Consider the following 25,931-nt stretch of genomic DNA (forward strand, 5'->3'; position numbering starts at 1 on the left):
ACATAAAAGCCACATTAGTTTTATATAAAACACAAATTACAGAAAATGTAATACTTTCTGGCCAATCAGATTCCAGAATTCGACTCTATCGTGGTATAACTGTATATCAGTAACTGTAGCTATTAGGAACATCTTCTTCTTCTCCTCAATATCATCTGATACAGTAGAGCCCTTCAAACACTTTCTTAGCTTTAATAGTCAGATTTATGAACACTTTAGTTACCTTGACATTTTTGGATTTTTAACCGAATGTATTTCTCTATAAAGTGCTTCGAAACTATATTCCATCATCGTGAATCTCACCCTCACGCCCTCTCTGATTTACATCCCCCTCGGCCTGTAATAACCGCGCCTCTGCTCCCGCTTGCTGTTCACATAAAAGGTTCAGGAGTCTCGCTCCTATAATCTTCCTCCTAATTTAACCCCTGAGTCGAAGTGCATTAAATATTTAAGTGCTCATCACAGAAAAGAATTCGCCACGCCTCTATAAAGGTTCAACTCGGGCTCGGGTAACGATAAATAACTTAAAACAAGCCATCGAAGACAAACGTGAGTAATAAAGTATGCGCTGTAAAGATCTACTTAAAAGAATCATGGACGGTTCCGTGCCGCAAGAACGCTTTTACTGAGATATGATTTTATTCTTTTAGATATGTTACTATTAATAAAACTGGGCACGAACTTCCTCCTAACACACTCCAGAACTCTGACCACAGCGGCGTGCTGTATGATAATTATGCAAATTTAAACATGCAAAATTAGTCATTAATATTCATTTTTTTAATGCATTTTTTTAATATACAGCACCTGTAAAAAGTGTGTGAGTCTTTTATAGTACAAATGCATGTTCCTTTTCTTTCAAAAACACAGTAATGTGACAGTGAGTGATTGGATGAAAGTTCTGTGGAGTCCAAACGTGAGATTTGTGTGTCTACCAGAAGAACTTGTGTGAGATGAAGAACAGGAGAGAAGATGTGATCAGACTACCTCACCCCCACACTCACACATGGAGGTGGAAGTTAAATAGTTTTGGGATGTTTTGGAGCAGGGAAGGTTCTGGAAAGTGAAAGTGAACCATCATGACTTCATTCCACACTTCATCACTGTGCAGTTCCATCTGAATTGAGACTCTTTGGAAGCGACTTCATCGTGCAACAAGACGATGAGACGAAGCTCACGTCTGTAAGTGTTATTTAGAGAGACGTCTGGAGTGATATTTATCACCTGCCCAGTCACCGCACCTCAATCCTACTGAACTGCTCTGAGATGAAGAAGAAAACCTCCATCTAGTGAAGAACATCTCTGGAGAGTTTTACAAGAGACGCAGCAAAGTGTTTCATCTGAATGTTTGGAGAGCGAAGAGTCCGGATGCTGAGAGTCTGTAAAGCTGTTCTTTATGTTGAGAGGATTTTTTAATGAAAACAAAAGAGGAACTTCTGGACATTTATAGATTTGTTTGATCAAAGGAAATCTTCATACCCTTTCATGACCGAGTTTATTGTATAGAAACAAAAGGAACATGCACATGTTTCTCAAAAACCATCGAACATTCACACTTTTCTCACAGGAACCGTACAAACTAAGTTTGCCTGCTAAACATGAGTACATTAGCATATATTGAGAGTATGCTAAATTTAAATATATTTGCATACTACAAAAACAAATATGCATTTCTTTTTTTTGCACAATTACATCTAACATCTGCAGCATTATAAATTTGCATATTTAAATAAGTGTAGAAAATAAGTATATACACTAAACATAATTGTGCAAAATAAGTAGTGTAAGTGTGCAAAAACTTTTTGTTTATGTTTACAGATGATTTGCCAAATAAAAACAAGTGGGCAAAATAAGTGTGTGTACTAAAAGAACTAAACACTTTGTATGTGGCTCTGCATACTGTGTGTGTGTGTGTGTGTGTGTGTGTGTGTGTGTGTGTGTGTGTGTGTGTGTGTGTGCGTGTGTTTTAATTTCTAGAGTGCAGGTGGTCTGTTGCAAGTATTTTATTTTTCAGCATCATTGTGTGTGTGTGTGTGTGTGTGTGTGTGTGTGTGTGTGTGTGTGTGTGTGTGTGTGTGTCTGTGTGTGTGTCTGTGTGTGTTGCAGTTTGCATTAGCCTGCTGGAGATTTCATGCTCATGTTTCCAACATCACATAATCAAGCCTGACAGCACAAAGGAATGTGTGTGTGTGTGTGTGTGTGTGTGTGTGTGTGTGTGTGTGTGTGTGTGTGATGGCAGTCAGTGGAGCTGTCATGTTGTCACAGTAGATGTGTGTTGCAGTGGTGTTTTTGTAAGGCAGAGCTCAGAGTGTATAATGGAAGGTGGAAGAGCATCACCCTGGGGTGCAGTGAGGAACACGTCAGTCTTCTTCATTTCATCACCCTGAGTTTAAAACCCATTCAGATACACTGGAATCTCAGTACATACAGTATATATACAGTGTATATAAACATATATATATATATATATATATATATGGTCTCCAACTGAAGACCACTCTGTGCAGGTTCCAGAGGAACAGAATAAAGGTTCATGAAGTATCTGAAGAGCTTCAAGGATGGATTTGGACTGTAATTAATATCATCAGTCTGCTACAATGTGTTCAGGATCACAGTTTGCATGAGCAGTTCAGCATATAAGTGTCCATCACTGACCAGTGCACCTCAACAATGATGAAATCCCAGATGAGGATGAGGATGAGAATGGGTTCCTTTTAAGTCTGGTTCCACTCAAGATTTTTTTGCTCATGATGTCTCAATGAGTTGTTTTTCTTCACCATAGTCATCACATTCTCACTGATTAGGGAGAAATGTATAACTTCTACATTCCAACTTTATAACCTCTTTATCTCAGTAAAGCTGCTTTGAGACAATCACTATTATTAAAAATGCTCCATAAATGAGACTGAATTGAATTAAGTTCATCTCATTCCACATTTAATCTCCGTTTGCTCTTATAATAACCTGCACTCTTCTGTGTTAGATGTTCCACAAAATTTTGGAGATTTGTCGAGATTCATTCAGCAGCAATTTTGTGTGTTAGTAAAGTTCAATTCAGTTTACTTCAGGTTTATTTGTATTGAGCTTTAAATAATGAACATCGTCTCAGAGCAGCTTCACACAGATAATGTGGAGATATAAAGGAATAAGTTCTTTATAAGTGTAAGTTTGTCCCTGATGAACAAGCTGGAGACTGTGGTGAAGGAAAAACTCCCTGAGATGCAGAAGGAAGAACCCTTGAGAGGAACCAGACTCAAGAGGGAACCTCATCCTTATCTGGGTTCCACCGAATGTTCATTTATTACAGTAGACGATGTTGAGGTGCAGTGATGGAGATCAGAGCAAACTGTAGTCCTGAGTCAGTGTAGCAGACTGTTGATATTAACTACAGTCCAAATCCTCACAGCTCCTGATCTTACTCCATCATTGATGAGAAACATCTCCAGCGGCACAAAGTCGCCTCCAATCGAAGTGAACATCATCCAGAGGCAGACCAGGACAGTAAAGTCAGGTACTGATGTTGGTGAGAAGGTGAGAAGGTTCCTGGGGTGCAGTCAGTGTTCACACTCATTCGTGTTCAGTAGAGTCGGAGCTCTGTAGCAGGAGATCTTCCACTTCAACCCATGGAAAGCAGATCTTCATGGAGCTGAATTTGTGCCCAGGTGCATTGTGATGCTGGAACAGGTTTTGGTCTCCTAGTTCAGAAAGAACAATGATTGAGGAATATCTTTGTCTATACAGTGTACATTTACAGTATATAATATTTATTTATTTTACAACCACACACACGTGTACCAGAACTTCCCAGAGCTGCAGTTATAACAGCAGGAGAGCAGAAAGAATTAAACCAGTGTTTACCATAAATTTACAATCAGTGAATAATGTCGTGATTTGAATCCATACCATGTGACCAGACGTATTTAGGAGACAACATGGAACTGCTGCTTCAGTTTGGAAAATCCTCCTTTTAGAAAAAGTGTGTGTGTGTGTGTGTGTGTGTGTGTGTGTGTGTGTGTTATGTAAAAATGACTAAGGCTCAGATGCACCACAGTGAGGCGTGCCCTCTGTAGCAGCTGGAGTACAAAACACCCCATGCTGCATGTAATGGGCAGCAATCTGGAAAAAGTGTGTGCTTTGTTGCACGCTCTTCGTTTGTGTGTGTGTGTGTGTGTGTGTGTGTGTGTTCAGTTTTGCACACTCCTGCAACCTTTCTAAATGCGTCCCTCCCTCAGGGTGTGTGTTTGGAGAGAGGGGAGTCAGAGGCAGGTTCTGACCCTCTAATAGAGTAAGCATATGCAGGATGTTGAAGCCCGGCCAGACATTAATATAGATCACCCACCAGGGCCCTGAACACACGGTGCCATTTGTCTTCACTAGTGAACTGCTGAAAGCTTCACATTTCGCTGTATTCTCCCGAGCGGGGTACGGAGGCATCGCACGTGCCGGAGAATCGGATGACTGCCGGGCGGCTCGCGTCAGTTCCACAATGAGCTCAAACACGGATACGCTGATCAGAGGGACTAGAACTAATACCTTCTTTGCTGGAAATTCAGTGCTCTGTTTCCTGCTTAGCAGCAGGTACGGCATTGACCTTCTGACCTTTAGACCTTTTGAGATCACAACAACACATCTGTAGGGTTTATTGGATATTATACAGTACATTTCTCTTTCTTCCAGTTATTACAGGATTCACAGGATTTAGAAAAGCTCCAGAAAATGGCATCTGTCTGTCTGTCTGTCTGTCTGTCTGTCTGTCTGTCTGTCTGTCTGTCTGTCTGTCTGTCTGTCTGTCTGTCACCACAATCTTGGAGGCACACAATGGTATCAGACATCTTGGGAAATTTTCACTTGAACTTAGAGACCCAAACCTGTTCCACCATAACGATGCCCCTGTGCACAAAGCAGCTCCATGGAGATCTGCTTTCCATGGGTTGGATGATGTGAAAGATCTGCTGCTATAGAGCTCCAACCCTATTGATCATGAATGAATGTGAACACTGACTGCACCCCAGGTCTCCTTATCACATCTCACGTACATCAGTAGGTGTCAGTATCAGTACCCGACTTTATTAACATCCTTGTGGCTAAATCTCCCCAAAATCCGATGGAACATCTTCCCAGAAGAGTGGAGCTCATTATAACAGTAAATGGAGACTCGATGTAGAATGGAATATTAAAAAGAAGCACATGTTCCACAAACTTTGGTCTATAGAGTACAGAATCCTGATCTAAATCCTGTATATGGTCTCCTGATGATCAGGGAGCTCAGCAGGAGATGTGCTTCATGGCAGATCTGGAAGCCTGAGGAAGAGACAGTATCAGGGCAGATGATTGTAGCAGTTCTGGACTATAATGACCTGTGCTGATAAATATGGCTCATATAAATGCTCGAAAAATATTCATGGTGTTTTTTATGGAGTCAGTTGAGGTTGGGAGCAGTTCATTATTTTTATTAGTTTAAATTGCTTTTAGAGCCGAGGGGATTTGCACTGGGCAGAGAGAGAGAGAGAGAGCGAGAGAGAGAGAGATCATGCAGGGGTTACGGGTGGCCTTCAGACTTCTGTAGGAGCTGTTTAGAGACATTAGCTCAGCAGAAACGCTGAGAGGAAAAAGCTGAGTCATGTCGTCAGGTGTTCGATAGTGACAACGCAAGCAAAAGGCAAAACTGTGACTGAATTTATTCTTGGTAATATTTCGTGACCTTGAGCGTGAAAGTGCTTTAAATGTACAATGAGCTTTTATTGGAAGATAATATGAGGTTTATATACATTATTATTATTTTATACTTTATTGATCCCACAGGAAAATATTCATTTCTTTCGCACATCTCAGTGATGTTAGGAAGCTGGGGTCAGAGCACAGGGTCAGCAGGATACAGTGCCCCTGGAGCACAGAGGGTTAAGGGCCTTGCTCAAGGGCCCCAAGAGCACCAGCAAAACGTATACATTCTTTTATAACTTTCTAATGATGTCCATTGTTAAAAGCACTTTACAAATACAAATTAATTAAAATTTCCCAGTTTTATATGGTTATAAAATTCGAATTTATATGTTAATACTTATAAGTTTCTCCCTAATGAGTGAGTCAGTGGTGACCGTGGTGAAGAAAAACCTCACTAAGATTTGAGGAAGAAACATTGGGAGGAACCAGACTCGAAAGGAAACCTCATCCTCATCTAATATGTATTTATTTATTTGTTTGTTTGTTTTATACGATTATAGAAACCATCAATACTGTACAAAAATGCAATATAACAACACGATTCATTACAGAGAGACATTTTAACATCTGGGGGTGAAAACTATTTTACTAAAGCAACATTTAAGACTCCAAACCTCTACACTACAACCAACACTGTGCACCTCCAACATCTGGAGCAGCTCAGAATCAATATTCGTCTAATAACCTGACAAAAACATTAAAATGTAAATAAAACACAACCTACTCACCAGAGATGCAGACTCATAATGTGCAGCGCCCCCCAGAGGCTGTAAACCCTTTCCAGGGCTGAGACACGCTAGCTAGCTTTAGGGTTGGTGACCTCCTCACCATGTCTAACTTTTCTTTAAAATGGATTTTTAAGTATGTCTAAGACCAAATCAATTTCTCTTCCTCCGTAGGCGTAAAAAAGTGTAACTCAGATGTATGAACGTGTGCAGAGCTACACACGTGTTTTACCAGTCGAACTCAGCTGTAACAGTTTCCCTCTGACCAACCAATCAGAGGACGGAAAAATGCTGATGCTATTCTGGGCCAGCTAGCTGCCCTTTGAGGAGAATCTGAAATCTGATTGGATAAAGAAACAGAGCTGTTGATTATTGAGACTATGGTAAAAGTCCAGCAGTACTGATTCTGAAGGCTCTGAGCAGATTAGATTCACATGGCAGCACATAGAGGCTGAAATCTGATTGGATAAAAACTGTAACATCCTCATACACGTACTGGAAGCAGTGCAGCCGAGAGGAACGCTATGACATGAAGAGAAGAAACTGATGGAATAAATTCATACAATTTCATGGAGCAAATATTAGAATTTAGTTTGTAAGTGTAGATCAGTGCTTCTGATAGTGTTTAGACCAGTAGAGAAGGATTTACTGCCCCTGACTGCCCACCACTAAAAGGGGCCCAGCAGTGGCAGCTTGGTGGTCTTGAGATTTGTGCTCACAACCGTTTGATCAAAAGTCCAAAATAATAAACAATGAGTTACCACCTCCCCTTTAAGAGACCAAAAACTGAAGGATAATTCGAGCCTTGTTTTGTGAACATTGCAGCAGATTCGTATAAAGTCACTTTAAATTGTGTAAATTGTTAAATTGAGCAGGAAAGGACTTGAATGTGTTGCTGTAAGAAACTAAATCGACCTCAGCATGCTGACACTGCATTATGCTGGAATATACAGTACATCACTGATTTGTGTTGTGTTTATTGTGCTTTATTTTTAGCTGCGTTTAATAAAGGTTTTGTCAAATTCCGTGAATAAAAGCTGAGAACTGTAGTTAGATTCATAGACAAGTGATGAGTTTTTATTAATTCCAGAAGGGTGTGGATGTAGCAGCGTCAACATGCGGTATAAAATCTCTATTCTCAGACATTTCATGGACATTTTCAGGCATTTAAAGTGTCGTTTCTCTGTATGTCGAACAAAAAGATTATAGAAAACCATAAATCTGAGGAACTCATTGTGGATCAGGTTCTCCATCGGCAGAGAAGCTCGTTGAATAATAATGCATAATTAGAATATTTTTGTTTTCTGCTTCATGGTGGACGTATTTACTGCTATTGTACTGGCATTGTACTAACATCTCCAAAATAAAAAGCATACATGATGCTGGTTAGAGATGTCGCAGCACCATTTGGATCCAACTTCATGCAGATTTCAGACTTTGAGGATAAACAACCTCTTAATCAGTACTCAGGAATGTTTTACATAAATGGTTTCTCCAGCATTAAACATTTGAAGAGTTGGTGTTGAATGGAAAATGAGCTCAGATGTTGATCTTATTTATGAGCTGCTCAGGAGCTCCTGGTTCTCCAACTGACTGTAGAAGACTGTGTAAAGGACATCACTCACACACTCAGGTGCTCATGATATTTCTCACTCTCCAGTGTTTGTAATGTTTTACTAATTTATCATCACAATCTTGGTGTCTTGATGAGGATGAGGTTCTCTCTGAGGTTGAGTCTGGTTCCTTTCAAGGTTTCTTCCTCATACCATCTAAGGGAGGTTTTTTTTTGCCCCAGGCTGCTCATCAGGGATAAACCCACATCATTCACTGTTCTATAAATCCTACATAAAGCTGCTTTGAGACCATGTCTATGGTGAAAAGCGCTCTAGAAATAAACTTGAATGGAATTGAACTGATGCTGGTGAAATGGTGATCCAGTGATCTTTGATTAATAATTCCTAAAATGGGATTTTGTTTAAAAGGTGATCTAATCGAATAATTTCTAAACATTAGCGTTCTAAATCACATTGTGACATAATATTTCTTGGTCATTAGTACGGTATGTCCTTTTTGATCATCGCATTCCACATTTAGTCCCAATGTGCTCTTCTGGGAAGATGTTCCACTAGATTTTGAATGTGGAGTGGACATTTGTGTTCATCAGCCACACGTGTGTCAGTAAAGTCAGGTACTGATGTAGGTGAGGTGAGAAGTTTAAGTGAACCCAGATTTAATTTTATACCGCATGTCTGATACAATTATGTGTCCCCAGATTTGTGGTAACAGTTTGGAGAAGAACCACATATGGCAGAAAAGGTCCAGTGTCATGATACTTTGTCCATATAGTGTATGTCCACAACATTGCCCCAACATGTATAGATTTCAGACTCCTGACATCTCCATAAGGTCTTGTGCAGTTGGAAATGTAGTGAAGATTATTATGGTAGAGGTTTTTAGAACGTTGCAGGAATGTTATGTTTGGAATATGAATTTGGCCCATTTAGTATTAATCATGTATCTCAAATTCAAGGTGTTGTCCATTTGATCTGCCACATCATCTACATTTTTTTTGTCTGTCTATTGCCCTTTCCATCTCTCAGTCCCTACTGTCAGTACATATTCATTCTGAGGAGCAGAAAGTGATTGGAGAGAAAAAGAGAAAGAAGAGTGTAGTTTTGAGAGAAAATGAGGATGGAAGATACAGAGGTCGAATGGCGTCTTCGACTAAACAGAACGAAGGATCAGAGTTTAGCAGAGAGAAAGCGATGAGACGCTGGTGATGAGAGAGAGAAAGAGAAGGAACGATGTTGGAGATGCAACAGTTAGGCATTTTATTTTGGAAGCTGTAGCTCACTAAGACACTGAGGCTGATCTGATGGGGTCAGAGTGAACAAAGCATCTCATACAGAAGCCCTCCCTCCTCATCTGCCCCCTCCTCCTACTTACCCCCCCTTTCCTTCCCTTCCCTTCCCTTCCCTTCCCTGCAGTAGCTTTCCGCTCACGTCTCTCTCGGTTTGCCCACGCGTCCACCCGCCTCTGTTAGAGGCCTCTAAATATCTGAGGCACAGGGGAATTGCCAATCCTCAGAGAGTCTGTACCCTTTCCAACCTTGCTCTTTGCTCGCTTTTATCGAATGCATTTATGAAGCCAAACACTTCTGGCTCACCAGGTCGGCTGATTTGATTTTTCTCTCGTGCTCCCGTTCTTCAGGATGGAGTTTATGATGGAGTAAAGTGTAGGAGGGGAGACGGATGCATGCATATGCGGCGTTTCGGCCTCCAGAGCCAGCGTGACACTGCAGAGCATCGCTTAATACACCACTGGCGCTCTGCTTATCCATGCTGCAAGTACTGCAAGGGTTTTTTTTCCCCCACTTGAAAACTTGATGTGTCAATTAACAAAGCACTGACATTTGGTGGATGGAATGTAGTGTACGAATTCGCAAAAGGTTACACTGAATCACTGTGCAGACCTGAACTTTTAACGCCCGTTTGTTCCTGTAATTTCTTCTGCTGGTTGTGGGGAGCAATAAAGCAAAATCCTGTAAACTCTATAAAGGAATTTCACATGCATAAGCAGGAGCCTGTAACAAAATGTACTCTGGAATATTGAGGATGCAGTGCTTCAATTCATTCCTTTTAAAAACAAAACATCAACATCCTGACTTTACTAATGCACATCTTTGTGGCTGAATTAAGCACAAATTTCTATAAAATCCAGTGTCACATCCTCCCTAAGTGTGGAGGTTATCATAACAGCAAGTGTGGATTAAACGTGAAATTAGATGTTCATACGAATCTTATGGTCAGAGTTCCACAATCTTTTATCCATATATTCTGTAGACATTCTCTAAATAACATTACCTTCTGGTCTGTTTCCCTGCAGATCTGCATCTCTGTGTGTTTGACATTCACTACAGTGCTCTACTCTATTAATACACACTTCATTAACTGTTCAGACCCGTTCTGCATCAGGGCTCTGCGGTGCTCTGAAGCTCAGCTTCCAGCCATCAAAAGCGATAAATCAATCTTTAAAGCGTTGACTCAGTAGAGTGATCAAGCCGACGAGCTCCACTCACACTGGCTCCTACAGTAACCTTGGAGATGGACACTAGCACAAGTGTGGGAATGTGGGTTTTTTGCCATGCACCACATCTAACACAGCCCCCAAAGTGCTATGTTACCTAATGTGTGTGTGTGTTTTTTTTAAAACATAGCATGTTGTCATGGTGATTTGCTTTTCCCAGTAATGGTGCAAGTGGACGGATTTGCAGCTCGACACGGCTTCAGGATTCAGATTTGGACTTTATATTTCACACTAAACAAATCTACTATGTTTAGTACAATTTAGAATCTGAATAAGCTTTAAGCTCTATCAGCAGTTTTACTGTAGTATCGAGGTAATGAAGCAACACCTTGGAATTTAAACTCAGTCTGGACTTTATAGAATATACTATTGAGAAAAATACTTTTTTTTTTTCAATATAATAGAAATATATAAAAATTCAAATTCAAATTCAATTCAGATCATCCTATTTTAGAAAAACTGCACACAACTCTTGGAATTAGAGCTTCATCACCGACACTGAAGACTTCCACAATGCTAAACACCTTCTTATACAAAATATATAAGAATGTGGTTTACTGTCCCTTGCAGGCAGAACTACTTTCTATGCTACAGTTATACAACCCTAATTCCAAAAAAAGTATTTTCAGATTTAAAAAATTTCATGAATCCGTATTTTATTCACAATAGAAAACAGAAAATATATAATATGAGTAAACTGAGGAAATAAAGTATTTTTATTATAAAAATGAGGTCATTTTAAATTTGACTTCTGAAACACGTCTCAAAAAAGTTGTGACGGGGCAACGAAAGTCTGGAAAAAGTGTGTTATTTAAATTAAACTGCTTTGCAACTAATGCATTTAATTGACCGCCGGTCAATAGGATAATGTATCTTATAGAGTCACTCAGAAGTAAAGATGGGCGGAGCTTCACCAATCTGTGAAAGTCTATATTTTGTGAAAAATTTATAATAATGTTCCTCAACATCAAATTAAAAAACAGTTGAATATCTCAGCATATACAAAACATAATATCACCAAAATGTCAGCCCGCTTGAGCACTTCCGGCATTTCCGCTTCCACCACCAAGGAACCGCCCGCTCGCAACCTGCTATGTGGAAATGGCGTCCATCTTGCAAACACATTTAAGGACCCCAGAAACCTCCAATCGATGCCAGATTGTCTTGAAAGCTTGCCCTGAGTACACTCCAGCGTTTGTTACTGGAATATTAATTCCTCAGTTACCGACCTGTTTCTGCCTGACTATTATCTCCTCCGGCCTCCCGACCACGCCTGTTTTCCCGACTCTGTTCTCGGCTCTGCTCGCACTGAACGCGCTCCGGATCTCGGCTCAGCTCTAAACACGCTCTGGATCTGCTCGCGTTCAACTCGCTACTGTACTCTACTTGGCTCACCCTACAATTCGCGTCTCCAGGGTTCAACCTGTCCGGGCCTGCTCCCTAGTGAAAAAGGGTGAAAATCAATATTGGATGTTTGTGATCTTTGGGCCCTCAGGGGTCACTGCATTTAAAACACTCATGATTCTGTAATGGAAATCACTGCATGGGCTCATTAACACCTCCAGAAATCATTGTCTGTGAACACAGTTTGCATGTCCTCCACAAGGTTAAATCTCTATCATGCAAATAAGAAGTCATGTGTGAACATGATCCAGAAACACCACCATCCTCTCTGGGCCGAAACTCATTTAAAATGTACTGAGACAAAGTGAAAAACTGCTCTGTGGGTCAGGTGAATCAAATTTCTCTTTTGGAAACTATTTACACCACGTCCTCCAGGCTAAAGAGGAGAGGGACCGTCTGGCTTGTTATCAGCCCTCAGTTTAAATTTGGCCTCGTCCCAACTTTTTGGAGAGGTGTTGCAGCCATCAAATTCAAAATTACCTTTTTTTTCTTCTTAAAATTGTACATTTACTCAGTTTAAACATTTTATATATTTTATTTTTATTGTAAATAGAATATGGATTTATGATATTTGAAAATTGTTGTGTTGTGTTTTGCTTTTTTATTTATATTTTACTGTGTACCAACTTTTTCGGAAATTCAGAGGCTGAGTTCCACAGCGCAGTGGTGCTGCATATAGCGTGTATATACTCCCCGTTGATGTTGTTAGAGTCTGACAGGCACCACGTTTCCTGCATAGCAGCATCCGGTGTATATAATAGATGCTGACAGTGTGTTCTACCTAGTTTATCTCGTGCCTGTTGGGAAAATGTTTTCCTGCTCTTGTTGTTATGAAAAACACTAATTAGATTCAATGCTACTGCTGATTCAAGCCAATTCAGTCTCGATCCAATAGATTTGGAGTTCCAGGATAGATGCTGCTGAGCTGGCAGGAAGAGCACTGACACATCGATTTGACGATGCCATTGTTACTTCTTTGAACACCGCGGTTATGACACGGTGCAGACTCTTGTTGCTGCAGAGCGTAAATGGTAAACACTGTCACACTTGACAGGGTTCTCGTTTGAGCTTGTTCCGCCCCCTCGCAGAGCCGAAAACACCTGGAGCCATCCCTTTATTTGCACTAATTAAAGCTAATATGCTCAATTAGCAGTGTACACATTAACAATCTGGGCTGATCGGCTAGCGAGGACACACCTATACATTATTCTTCATTCATAATTCATTCTCGTCCCTCAGACATTTGCCAAGGGGCATCTGCCTGCAACATTAGCACACAGATTCCTGCAGGGAAGACCAAGCAGGATGGTAGTTTCAGATCATTGTATGCGATGTCTCATTGCAATTTAATATTCGAACAGGATGCAATTTTTTTTATAGACAAATGTTTTGGGACACCTGATTTTTCCAGCCACAAAGTTGAAGGCACACAATTGTGTAGGACGTCTTTGGATGCAGTATCATAAGATTTTGCACTTGAACTTGAAGACCCAATCCTGTTCCAGCATGACAATCCCCCTGTGCACAAAGCCAGCTTCTGAAGGCCTGCTATAAGGCTTTGACCCACTGTTGTGACCTTAACACCCTTGTGGTTGAATGAATCACTACAAATCTCCACAAGCACACACCAAAATCTACTGGAACATCTACAAAGTAAAGTAGAGGATATTTTAACTGTGAATTCAGAATAAATCTGGAATGGGATGTAAAAAAAAAAAAGAACATACCAATCTTATGGTCAGGTGTCCATATTGTATTATTAGGTCACATGATCACATTGCGTATGTAATTCTTTAATAAATTCTATTGTGTATTGTGTTTTAAATTTTAACAATAGAGCAGGTCTGGGTTCTGTGCAGGACGCTCAAGTTCTTCTACTCCAACCTTCTCAAATCATGTCTTTAAAGATCTTGCTTTGTGCTCAGGAGCATTATCCATAGCTCTATAACAGGAGCTCTTCTACCCCAACCCATAGAAACATATCTTCATGGAACTCACGTTGTGCCATTCTGGAACAGGTTAGGGTCTTCTATTTTGAGTGAAGGGAAATTTATATCTATGGCATCCATAAAAGTTTGGAGATAAACCACACATAAGTATATCCAGATGTTCACGAAACATTTGACATATAGTGTATATAGTATACTGTATATCACCTGGTGTATTTCTACACAGCTGTTATAGAATCTTAATGGCATGAAATGTCCTTAAAAGTGACTAAAATCCTAATGATACACTGGTAATTGGTGGTAATTACAACTTTACCCTGCCTACGCATGTAAAACCAATTCCGTCTGAACAGACATCCGTCTCGTCCAGACTCCCCTGTCGTTATCGCCTTTTCCTTTCTCACTATCTGTGCATTTCTTCCCTCCATCCTCCTTCTTTTTTACCCGCTCACCTTGTTAGCCTTTTAATTAGCAGGAACAGTTCATTGCATGTCCCCTAAGTGCTGCACCAGCTTTCTCTTGCAGAGTTCATGCTGCTCGATCGATAGCCGAGCATGAGTGAAGCCCAGACACTCCATAAAGTCTTTAGACTACAAGCTAGAAGCTAGCACATGATGCACCCGAGTCCTTTTTCTTCTTTTTTGTATTTATCCTACTTAAGACTTTTTTTAATCTTGCAGCGAGCCTTTCTGAAAAAGAAAAAGAACAGAAAGGGAAACACAAATCTAATCAGAAATTTGGAGCCTATTCACAGGATTCTATTTTATGCTTACTCCAGCTCTTACTTTTTTCCTGTTTTGATTTAACAATGCAGTGATAGTACTTAGCATTTAGATGACATGTTTCAGGAGAGGAGGTATAGATCGGGGTCGGCTGTGTGCAGGGGTTTTGCCGATGGCACAATACAGACAGCTGGAACACTAACGATCCACCGAGCATGTGCTCTGCCAACACGGCTGTTAATAACAATCTATAGAGCTCGGCAGTGTGGATCTGATGCCAGTCTGTGGCTTGGGGGGTAAATTGACATTGGGGTCCTTTGGCATTCCAGCAAATACAGTGAGCTGATATTGCCACAACTTGCCAAAGATACTCCAGGGATCCTAAATGCTTGGGAAGTTGGGAGCGTTTTCAAACCCGATGCTTAAATAAGAATCAACTTAAGGCCAAGGTTTTCCAATGAAAATAAAAATAAAAAAAGACATGAACATGGGGCACATATACACCACATGTACATAAGTTACATTACAGAATATGTTAAATTATAGGATTTTCACAATTAGCCCTATTTTCTTTTATAATAACCTCCATACCAAACCTCAAAGATCTTATACTCCAACTCATGGAAAGCAGATCTTTATGGATGCGTTTTGTCATGCTGGAACAGGTCTCAGACTTCCAGTTCTAAAGGAAAAAAATCATGCTGCATTTTCCAAAGACGTCTAATACAATTGTGTTTCCAACTTTGTGGTAACAGTTTTGGGAGAAAAAAAACATCTGGCTGGAAAAATCTCAGTGGTTTTGTTAAAATATGTAATTTTCAAAGCTATGGATATTTCTGAACTAAAATGAATGTTCCTCTTGTGTATAAAGGGAGCTGGAAACTCAGTGGTTAAAGCATTAAACACTGCATCAAAACCCTGCATAAGCAAACTGCCACTGTTGGGCCCTTGAGCAAGGCCCTTAACCGTCAATTGATCAGTTGTAGGTTGCTCTGGATAAGGGTGTCTAATAAATGCCATAAATGTAAATCTTACAAATAAACTAACATTTTGAAGATCTGGTTATTCCCAAAGCTACAAATCAAAAATTGAGAAAAGTACAGTTTCTAGATTTTACGCTCTCCAGCGACACTTACACTTATTTCATTAATGCAACTGAGCAGTAGGTTGTGAGTACAAAATTCTAGCACTAACAAGGTGCCACACAGGGATTTGAACTCACAACCTTACAGTAAGAAATCTAATGTCTTAACCCCTGAGCTACCACTTCTCATACTTTGAACCTCATTTGGACCAAATCCTTATTTTTATTTTTTTCTCTCGTTGCTGTTTGCACGAATTTAATCACAGAAAAATTGGGCTGTTTTTTATTCCAGATCACTGCACATATCTGATTTGTTCCTGGGTGAAAAATGGGACAATGACTAACAATGGCTTGGGATCCACCGATATGGGACGCGAATATTCGATATTTGTCATCTGTCAAAGCCGTTGATCCCCAGATACACCGCATTTTAGAGACTTTTGAAAACTGGGATGATTTTAACTCTGCAGACCAACCAGGAATAAATGCAATTTTCTTAATGATATCCACTGAACCAAAAGTTTCTTTCCACAGAAAACTAGAGATTAAAAATAACTCGACATAATCCATCCAATAAATGAAATAAAAGTTTGTTAATTTAATAGAATATGTGTAAGACAAACAATACCAAAAGAAACATACAGTTGAGCTTAAAATCTAGTATTAATTATATTATTAAATTAAAAGTTTTTATTTGTTTGTTTGTTTATATTATTTCTTTATGAATTATTTGACAGTGCAGAGGAAACCGAGTGTTTTAAGGGTTTTTCAGAGACACATGTGAATGTACCTTTCGGTATTGTAACAGAATTAATGTTCTTCAAATTCTCATCTTCTGCAACAACAGTAGGTTTTGAATACATGTAGCTACGTGACGTTCCACTTTACACGTGTTTGTTTATATTTAAAGAACTTGTTATATACATGCAGATCAAATTTAGTAAGGAATCCTGAAACAACATGGCTCCCATTCCAAACTTCAACACCGCACAGTTCCGTCTGGACTGTGGCTCATTGGAACCAAACGAAGCGTATGTCTGAATTCTGTACGTGTTATTTAGAGAGACGTCTGAAGTGATATCTACCATGAAACCACCTGCCCAGTCACTGCACTTACATCCTATTGAACTGCTCTGAGATGTACATCTAGTGAAGAACATCTCTGGAGAGTTTTACAAGAGACACAGCAAAATATTTCAGCTGAATGTTTGGAGAATGAAGTGTCCGGATGCTGAGAGTGTGTGAAGCTGTTCTTATTTATGATAAGGGAGGATTTTTCACTGATAAAGTGGAACATTTGTTTGGTCAAAGTAAATCTTCAGACATGCCCAGGTTATGCATGCGTCTCTCACAGATCATAAAACACTCAGTGTTTCCACAGTATATGTTAAAAACATCATTGTTTTCATGAAAAACCATAAAAGACATTTCGGATTTAAACAAAGTTTTGACAAAACAAAAAAATTGTTTCTGTGCATTATTATTATTATTATTATTATTATTATTATTATATTCTTATAAAAGTTTGGCCTTATTTACATAGAGAACATGAGCTTATGATGGAAATCCTCTTAGGTGCAGCATCATATATTGTTTGGATGTTTGTAAACCCCACACAAAGCCTCTTAGTCTTTCAGTTTTATTTATTACAGTTTAATGTATTGCCTGAGAAAGTGCTAAAGATTTCTGCAGTTTAAATGATTTTTAATGCTCCTGACTTAATGTTTTCTTCTGCTTGTATTTTAGCCTCTGCCCAAGGAGCCATCTTAAAGGATTTCAGCTGAGATTGAGGTGAGGACATCAAATGGGGCTTCCTCCAAACTGATTTCTTCATCACAGCAGACTTAACAACACTGTGATTGATTTGAGTTATTTTTGTTTTTGTTTTGACACCAGATAATGTACAGAAACCCATATGAGCAAAAGTTTGTGGACACCTGACCGTACGATTCTGTGCCTTTTGAACGTCCAATTCTACACGTAGTCTTGATGTGCTGTTAGAATAACCTCCACTCGTTTGGGATGATGTGTTTTGGAGATTTGTGCCACATGAATGTGTGTTAGTAAAGTCAGGTAGTAATGTGGGTGAGGTGAGAAGTTTCCTAGGGTGCAGGGAGCTCTATAGCAGGAGATCTTTTACTTCAACCCATGTAAGGCAGATCTTCATTGGCTTTGTGCACAGGAGCATTATCATGCTGGAACAGGTTTAGATCTCCTAGTTCAAGTGAAAAGAAAATTCCATGCTACCACATCCTATAAAATTGTGTTCCTCCAACAGTTTGAAGAAGAACCACATATGAATGGAAAAGTCAGGTGTTCCAATACATGTGTCCTTAAAGTGTAACTGGTTGGTTATGGAACTCAGTGTGAGCTAGCAGACGTGTACCCACACGCTAAAGGTTCATTTGGGATTATCGGTGTTAATTGATTAAACACAGGCATGAATAAGAAGAACACTATTCAGCTTTCTGTGCACATACATCAGCTTTGAGACCAATTATAAACTGGAGTTTGAAGAACTGTCAGAGCCTGAAATCACTGACCATGCTGACAGATCTGGCATTTCTACTGGCATTTTCCCCCCAGTGTTTCCAGTGACAAAGAAGTACAGTTGATAATTTATTTTTAAGGAGAAAAAGAAAGAGAAATAGAACCCTCGCTGGTGTAGGCGTCATCTTTAACTCTCTCATCAATATGTGAAGCACTGAACAGATTGACGTCTCCTCTGCCACCAAAATTCTTACCAAAACTCTTAAAGGAGAGACGTACAATATTTAACAATTAAAACATCCACTAAAGTAATTAACATACTATACTTTAGTATATAGTTTTGTTTTTTTACAAAAATAAATTACATTAAAATAATTTCCAGAATGTCAAATAATTAAATAAATATAAAATAATTAATTAAGGGGAGAAATTTTGAGTCAAATAAATATATTTATAACATCTGTTACAATTAGTCTATTACAAACTTGAAAAGTATTAATTTAAGGTACATTTAGAACAGATAAAAATGTGTGATTAATTTGTGGTTATTCACAAGTCAACTCATGATGATCATGTGATTAATTGTGATTAAATATTTTAATAAATTGTCAGCTCCAATATATATATATATATATATAGATATCAGAATTCACCAACAGAAATCTCAAACAGGAATCCATTCACACATGTAGTGATCTGATCTCAGCAAGGCATCAGTCACTTTATTGTGAAGTCATCTGGGGACTACTGGTTGCCATATTAAATGATATCAGTGTGTGAAGCATGTAGCGTTCCACTTTTCCCAATAAAAACCATGTGACTGATTACATGCACTTCACTGTCTTCACTACCATTAGTAGTTACAGTAAACACGTGATTTGAGACACAGCCGTAGTGTGTTCTTGGAATTGGAAACACAACATCCTACACGTTGAACTGAATGAACGCTGGATACACGTGGCAGCCATCTTGCATACACGACTATATTGTGAACAGTAAGTAGAATCTGGTCTTTAAGCGACAGAGAGTTTCCCAACAATGATTGTGAGTTAAACAGAATGAGACAATATAGAGGACGATTATATGAAATAAATGATCATTGTCAATGCCATATTCTCATTTTTAACTGAATTATTACTCAACAGAATCCCTTTAGTCTTTTTTTCTGAAACCTGCAGATGTTTCTTCTTTAAGAGCAAAAATATTTCAGTATAAATTTAGATCCGTTAGTCAGTTTTTCGACGGTTTTGTTGTCGATCACACTGCTCTCTTCTGCCAGCTGCAAGCTCACGCTGGAATCCAGCTAAAAGCGGAGACCAAAGCGGAGCAGAAATAAAGTTGAATTCTTATCATTTATCTGAGGCGATATTGCTCAGGCATGCCTGATTAAGCTGTCTTAGGAAGGAGCCACAGGCTCAGCAGCAGGGCTCGAGTGGGATTAGAGGGCACGCGTGGGCAACAGCTACAATAGCAATCCACAGATGAAGGAGGAGATGACCGTTCAGGACGTGACCAGCAGCCTCAAAGCTCTCGGCTGCTCTCTGAGTATCGTTTCAGTCTCGGCAGTCACACTGCTCTCTCTCACAAGCAAACCCCCCGTTAGTATCAACCGCAGCGGAGCAACGCGAGGCACGGCTGTATTTAATAAGATATATTTACACTCCAGCTGTTGTTTGTCACTGCTCGCTTCACGACGCTCCCTCTGGGAGTTCTTCCCGGATGGAAAACAGTGTGAGGAGAAATAGAGGAGACTTGGGGACACAACGTGGGTTTATAATGAGTCTTAGAGCAATTAGTATCTGTCAATCAAGGTGAAGTGCAGCTATTTGGGTTCTGTCTTATTTGACAGTAATTGCTATTATTTGCATTAATGCTTTTCTCAGGACGGTTAACGAGGACCGTCTGATCGGACCCATCAAATCCAAGATGTTGCTATAAGAAACATCTGAAAGAACAAGTCAGAACAGGTATGAGGTATGATCAGGTTCTCAGATGTTCTCTGCTACACACGAATACTGTGGTGGATCTTTCCAGTTGGAGGCACACAATCGTATAGAATGTATTTGGATGCGGTGGCATTACATTTCTCTTCACTACACAGTACACAGCAAAAACTAAATGTTTAAATATAAGCAATAAGTGCATGATTTAAGATGATTAGACTTGAAACAAGTCAAATGATCTGCCAGTGCAGTAAGATAATTACACCTGGTAAGATTTCTTTTAAATAGTAAACATATCTAGGCTTCTGAAAAGAACAAAAGGACTTAAAATATGCATTAAAACATTAAAATCAGTCAATTTAGTCTATTTAACTTAAAACGAGTTTGTTAATCATGTTTTAAACAGTTTTCTTTCATTAATTTGTGTGAAAAGTTTTTTCTTCTTCATTTAAGAATCATCATCATTATATATTGTGATTTAAAGCATATTAACTAAAAACTAAAATACTGTAATATCAAGATCACGCATACGTGCACAGTGTCGACGATTATTCATTCGAATGAAGAATGTTTTGTAACACAGTAGTTATGATGCAAAAACAAAACAAAATCATTACTCGCTGCTTTTAGAAACAATTATAATTATTGCAACATAAACATTGAATGCATTTTGTCGATACTGAACACTGAAAGATCTTCAACATGAGAAACTGAAATCAAACTACAGAACAATTTGGTAAAAAGCTAAAAGTACAGAAGTTCCAAAAAATAACAAGTCAAGTTTATTTCTATTGCACTTTTCACAACAAGGACATTGTCTCAAAGCAGCTTTACAGAATTTAACAGTGAAGGTGAATGATGTGTGTTTATCCCTGATGAGTGTCTGTGAGAAGGAAAAACTCCCTTAGATGTTTTGAGGAAGAAACCTTGAGAGGAACCAGACTCAAAAGCAGAACCTCATCCTCATTTGGGTGACATCAAGAGTGTGATTATAGTCTTTAAACACTACAGAACACTGGAGACCGCACTGGATAATGTTTAGAAAGAGTGCGGTTACTGCATACTGCAGACTCTTATAATGTTTTATTATGTTGTTATTAATGTGACATAAAATAAGCATTTGGTATAAATAATACTAATCAATCAATCAATTAATCAATTAAATTTTATTCATACAACCACCAAAAGGAGCACAAGGCGCTTTCAAGTAGAGCAAAAAATAGACAATAAAAAATAACAAAATAATTAATTAAAAGTAAAAAATTTGAAATAATTAAAAATAAATAAAAAATAAAATAAAAATAAAAACACAATGTACATAAAATAGCAGTTGAATCAGGGCTACGTGTTAAAAGCTTGTCTGAATAAATGCGATTTAAAAATTCTCAGCACAGTGGCGCATCGTATGTGTGCTGGAAGTGCGTTCCACAGCGTTGGTCCCTGGACAGGAAATGACCGGCCTCCAAACTTTTTATAGTTGCATTTAGGAGCGACCAGAGAGGTAAGTCCAGAGAAGCGGAGAGTTCTGGCTGGTTGTAGACCTTTATTAATTCGGCGAGGTACGGCGGGGCCAGATCATTGATTGCCTTGAACACAAACAGCAGGACCTTCTACTCCATCCTAATAAACATGTAGGTGTCCTATATGTGATTATTGAGCATTTTTAAATGGTCAACGTTTCAACCAGTTATTACAGTTAAAATAAAGTCTTAAAAGATAAAGTCACTTACAACAGGCCTTAAATCATCTCTGGTGGTAATGAAGCTCAATTTGCAGGTAAAGCAAGGTAACAATAGTTAAGCTTTATAAAGTAAGTAAAAAAAAGATCAAAAATCTTAATACATTTTACATAATCTGCATTGTATTTATTCCTAAAATAGGATTAATATGGTTTTCGTGGCTAGAAATAAGATTGTAAGTTTTGAGTAGTTTTGCAGTGAAGCCACAAGTACATGGTGTACATGCCGTTAGCACTTTACTCTGTTTGGATGATTCCATGCATTATTTAAAAAATGACGTGTGGGGAAGAAAAAACGATATATGGAGTTATGATGAAGCCCATAACAGCGCTTTCTGAATTTTCAGTTTGTTGGGGCCTCATCATCAGAAGACCAATTCGACTGAGAAAAAACGAATAAAACCACATGAATCACAGGCAATTACAGGCACACAGGAAGAAACAGGGAAGTGGCAAATTCATAAATATTTATTTGTAAAAAGGAGGATTGAACCTTCTGAAATTCAGCTCTGATCTGCGAAATTATATTTATGCCTATTAAAGATTCATTTGGTCAGTGAATTTTACAAATTCCCATGCTGAATTATTTATTTAAGTGGCAAAACGTGTTCGGGAGACTGTTAGTTTCATTCCAGTGACTGTAGCGTAGTGAGTTATAGATTCTCCAGCTGATGTGGGAAGTGGGATAATGAGAAGCTGCAGGGATTTATGCTGGAGACAGGCCGGCTCATTCGGTGAGAGCAAACTCTCAAGAAAATCATCGCACACATATTAAAATCAAAGGAAGCAAGTCATGCAAAAATTGTGGCTTCACGTTTGTATCCGTCGCTCTATCTTTTAATAAAAAATTTTCCAAATTCTTTTCTTACAGAAAATTCCTTTCCTTTCAGACTGCACTCGCTCGATTTCTCGCCTCCCTCCTTACTAAAAAAAAAATATGACACACGAGGCGTGATGGAATTTTATTGCGAGCCGCATGAAAACAAAATAAGCGAGAAGATCAATGAAAATGCAAATGCAAGGCGAGGAAAGAAAAAAAGGAGACGACAGCATTCTGCCCATTTCTCTCTGTCTCCTTTGATCAGAGAACGTTTTTTTCTCACGTTCTCTTTTTCTCTGCACGCAGGTCTGCTGACATTCACGTGAACATCGTGGACCAGAAGAAGACATTCATCAGACCAGCACCATTTTATTCATCCTTGTACCCTGGAGCTAAAACATGACCCCTTCTTCTACCCTTTCCAAGCTCCAGCGCACCTTCACCTCCTCCACCATGTCCACCATTACAGGAGCCTGACTCTTTGGACATGAACGGTAAAACACCTCCAGCAGGACTTTCAGTGTCCTTCTTCCTGAGATCGCCAGCAAATGAAGTGTAAAACTCATAAATCTCGGATTTGCTGGAGACATGCATTAAGACCAAAAGAAGCAGAAGCACATTGCTTCAACTCGTGCAGAACAAGCTGCTGATATGGAGTGTCAGAGTAGACCATAATCCTATTCGGGATGTTGGTTGCTCCACCATACAGGAACAAAAAAAGCTTTTAATGACTAACTTCAGACTTGTTTTGTGTTGTTTTTATTTGCAGATGTCGAGTGTGTCTCATAAAGTAAACCACAGGCAAATGTAGACAGAATGTCCACAGAACACAAGGGACGATTTGCTCAAGTGGGTCACTGAGGGGACAGCACCTCGTGATGTAGACTCCTTGACCTCTTTTTCATGTGGATGAAAAGAAGACATCTTTCGAAACATCTCGATCTTTCTGTCTGGTATTTTAACGTGTAGGAGACTCTCCAGCTGCACCTTCATCATCACCCCTTCCTCTTTGTCTTTCTGAGATTTGGATCAGGTGTATTGTTTTGATGAACGCTCTCACATTCAGTGACACATCAAATGAATCCTGGGCGCTAGATAGGGAATAAAGGTTGGGTGTGTGTGTGTGTATGGGGTTGAGATCGCATCGGGTTTCTGTTGTTTGAACATCCATCATGTTGATTTCTACGCTTCTGGTGTCCAAGGAGCAAGGAACATGTTTGCCTCTTATATCTCTGAGCTTCTTGTTAAGTTAGTGGCCTGGGTAAAAAAAAAAAAAAAAAAAAACCACCAGAGAGCATTTTATTTTAAAATAAATGTCATGATGGACATATGGATTGTACGCAGAAGAGTCGAGTGAGCGCAGGAAAAGAAAACGGCCACTTTGAGTGAACAGTAGGTTAGTAATTTATCAGTCTGGAGGGCTAGGCAGAGCTCCCTTGGTTGTGAATTTTAATGGTGTTTTATGGTTCCTAATAAAGTCTGTTATGCTTCTGGCAAATATGCAGAGCACAACATCCCTCGCTTCCAATTACTGAGAAACTCAAGGAGAGTCTTCAGCCATTCATCATCACATGTACTGTTCCCAGAAATAACGGGAGAAAATCTCTTTCTGACTTTTTCTCTTTCTATCTCACGCTTTCTCTTTATTTTGCTGTCTAAATTCTTTATGTTTAGAAACCAGAGAGATGTGATAGAGTAGGATGATCTCCCAGCAGCATTTAAAACTGTAAGGATTTGATCTGCAAAACCATATTACATGCTTGTAAATATCACTCGTTCCTTACAATAAAGTTATAAGTGCTGTTTACTCCCAGGATATACCTGACAAGGTAAGTGACTTCTCTTCATCTCATTTAAACAACTGAGCAATTTAAAGTTAAGGGCCTTGATCAAAATCCCAGCAATGGTGGCATGGTGGTGCTGGGACTTGAACTTAGGACCTTCCGATCAGACGTTCCACATTTTTCAATTTTCATTATTTGCCAGATGCCCTTATCCATAGCAACTTACATTTATCTTATTCATACATACGAGCAGTTATGGAGTTAAGGGCTTTGCTCAGGGGCCCAGCAGTGGCAGATTGGTATGGTATGGCTGGGATTTAAACTTGCAACCTTTAGATACAAGTCCAATAGCTTAACCACTAAACCACCACCTAAAATTATGTTGCAGGAAATGAGCACTCAAACTTATGCAATAATTAGGGAAATCAATGAGATGCCCTTTAAAATGAGCAGGGCCCTTGGTCAAAGGCCCAGCAATGTCTACATGGTGTCTACATGGTGGTCCTGGGAACTAAATTCAAGACATTCTGAGCAGAAGTCCAATTTATGGCATTTGGCAAGCGCACTTATGCAGAGCAACTTACATTTATCTCATTCATACAACCATCAGCTAGGTGGTTAAGGGCCATGTTCAGGGGCCCACAAGTGGCTGCTTGGTGTGGCTAAGATTTGAATTTACAACCTTTGAATAAAAAGTCGAATCATTTAACCACTAATCTACCACCTGAGCTTCCACTTTCCAAACAAACCATTTATAGAAGGACAACTGATGTCTTGGTAAAGCCTGGAATCTTCTCACAAGGACGAGACATCACTGAGAGTTTGGTGGTTAAATTGAATCAATTAAACCGATTCTAAGTGTCGAATTTTAAAAATCAGAAGATAGAAATATTGCTATCCAAACAATTGTATTTATTTTCCTTTAAACACTAGTTTAGCTCCACCCTTAGAGTTTGTTTCCTCACTATCAGCTACAAGTACCAATTTATACACTATACCAAGTAATAAGGGAAGGAGGATTTTAGTGTTTTTTTAGCATTTGCAATTCACTTTGCAGGAAATGAGCACTCACACTGATGCAATTATAAAAATGACATCTCCGTTAAATGAATAAAACACTGGTACAGCTCTGAAGAAGCAGCATAGTGTGTCCAAAGGATTTATAATTTACCATTTGGGTCCCGTTCAGACCTAAATGGAATCTATTGCTTATTTAAAATAATAAATGGTCAAATGTTGCCTCTGTTTGTGAAATGATCAGAACTCATTTCAGGTGTAAACCTGATGAACCTGCAGGCTGTGAACCAGCTGGAATACATATCATCATTGAATGGTGATAATTTGCATCAGGTGAAGGATGAACAGAGATGATGAAGGTCTCCAGCTAGCTCCTACTGGTCCTTTGCTGAGTAAAGTGTAATCTCTAGTGATCTCTCAGGGGGACAGTTTGGGCTTTTATTTGCAG

General features: G+C 39.1%; 1 protein-coding gene across 1 annotated transcript in view; it reads left to right on the top strand.

The window, feature by feature from the left end:
* Positions 1-25,695, top strand: part of tafa5l (TAFA chemokine like family member 5, like) — an 83,666-nt gene extending 57,971 nt beyond the window's left edge. The window contains exons 5-6 of the mRNA XM_046870418.1: positions 17,438-17,482; positions 22,989-25,695. Coding sequence (XP_046726374.1) covers positions 17,438-17,461 — 24 coding nt within the window. The 3' untranslated portion in view covers positions 17,462-17,482; positions 22,989-25,695. The remainder of the gene's footprint in view (positions 1-17,437; positions 17,483-22,988) is intronic.
* Positions 25,696-25,931: the final 236 nt, after the last annotated feature.

Source organism: Silurus meridionalis, chromosome 17 (genome assembly GCF_014805685.1).
Source record: "Silurus meridionalis isolate SWU-2019-XX chromosome 17, ASM1480568v1, whole genome shotgun sequence".
NCBI classification, from domain to species: Eukaryota; Metazoa; Chordata; class Actinopteri; order Siluriformes; family Siluridae; genus Silurus; species Silurus meridionalis.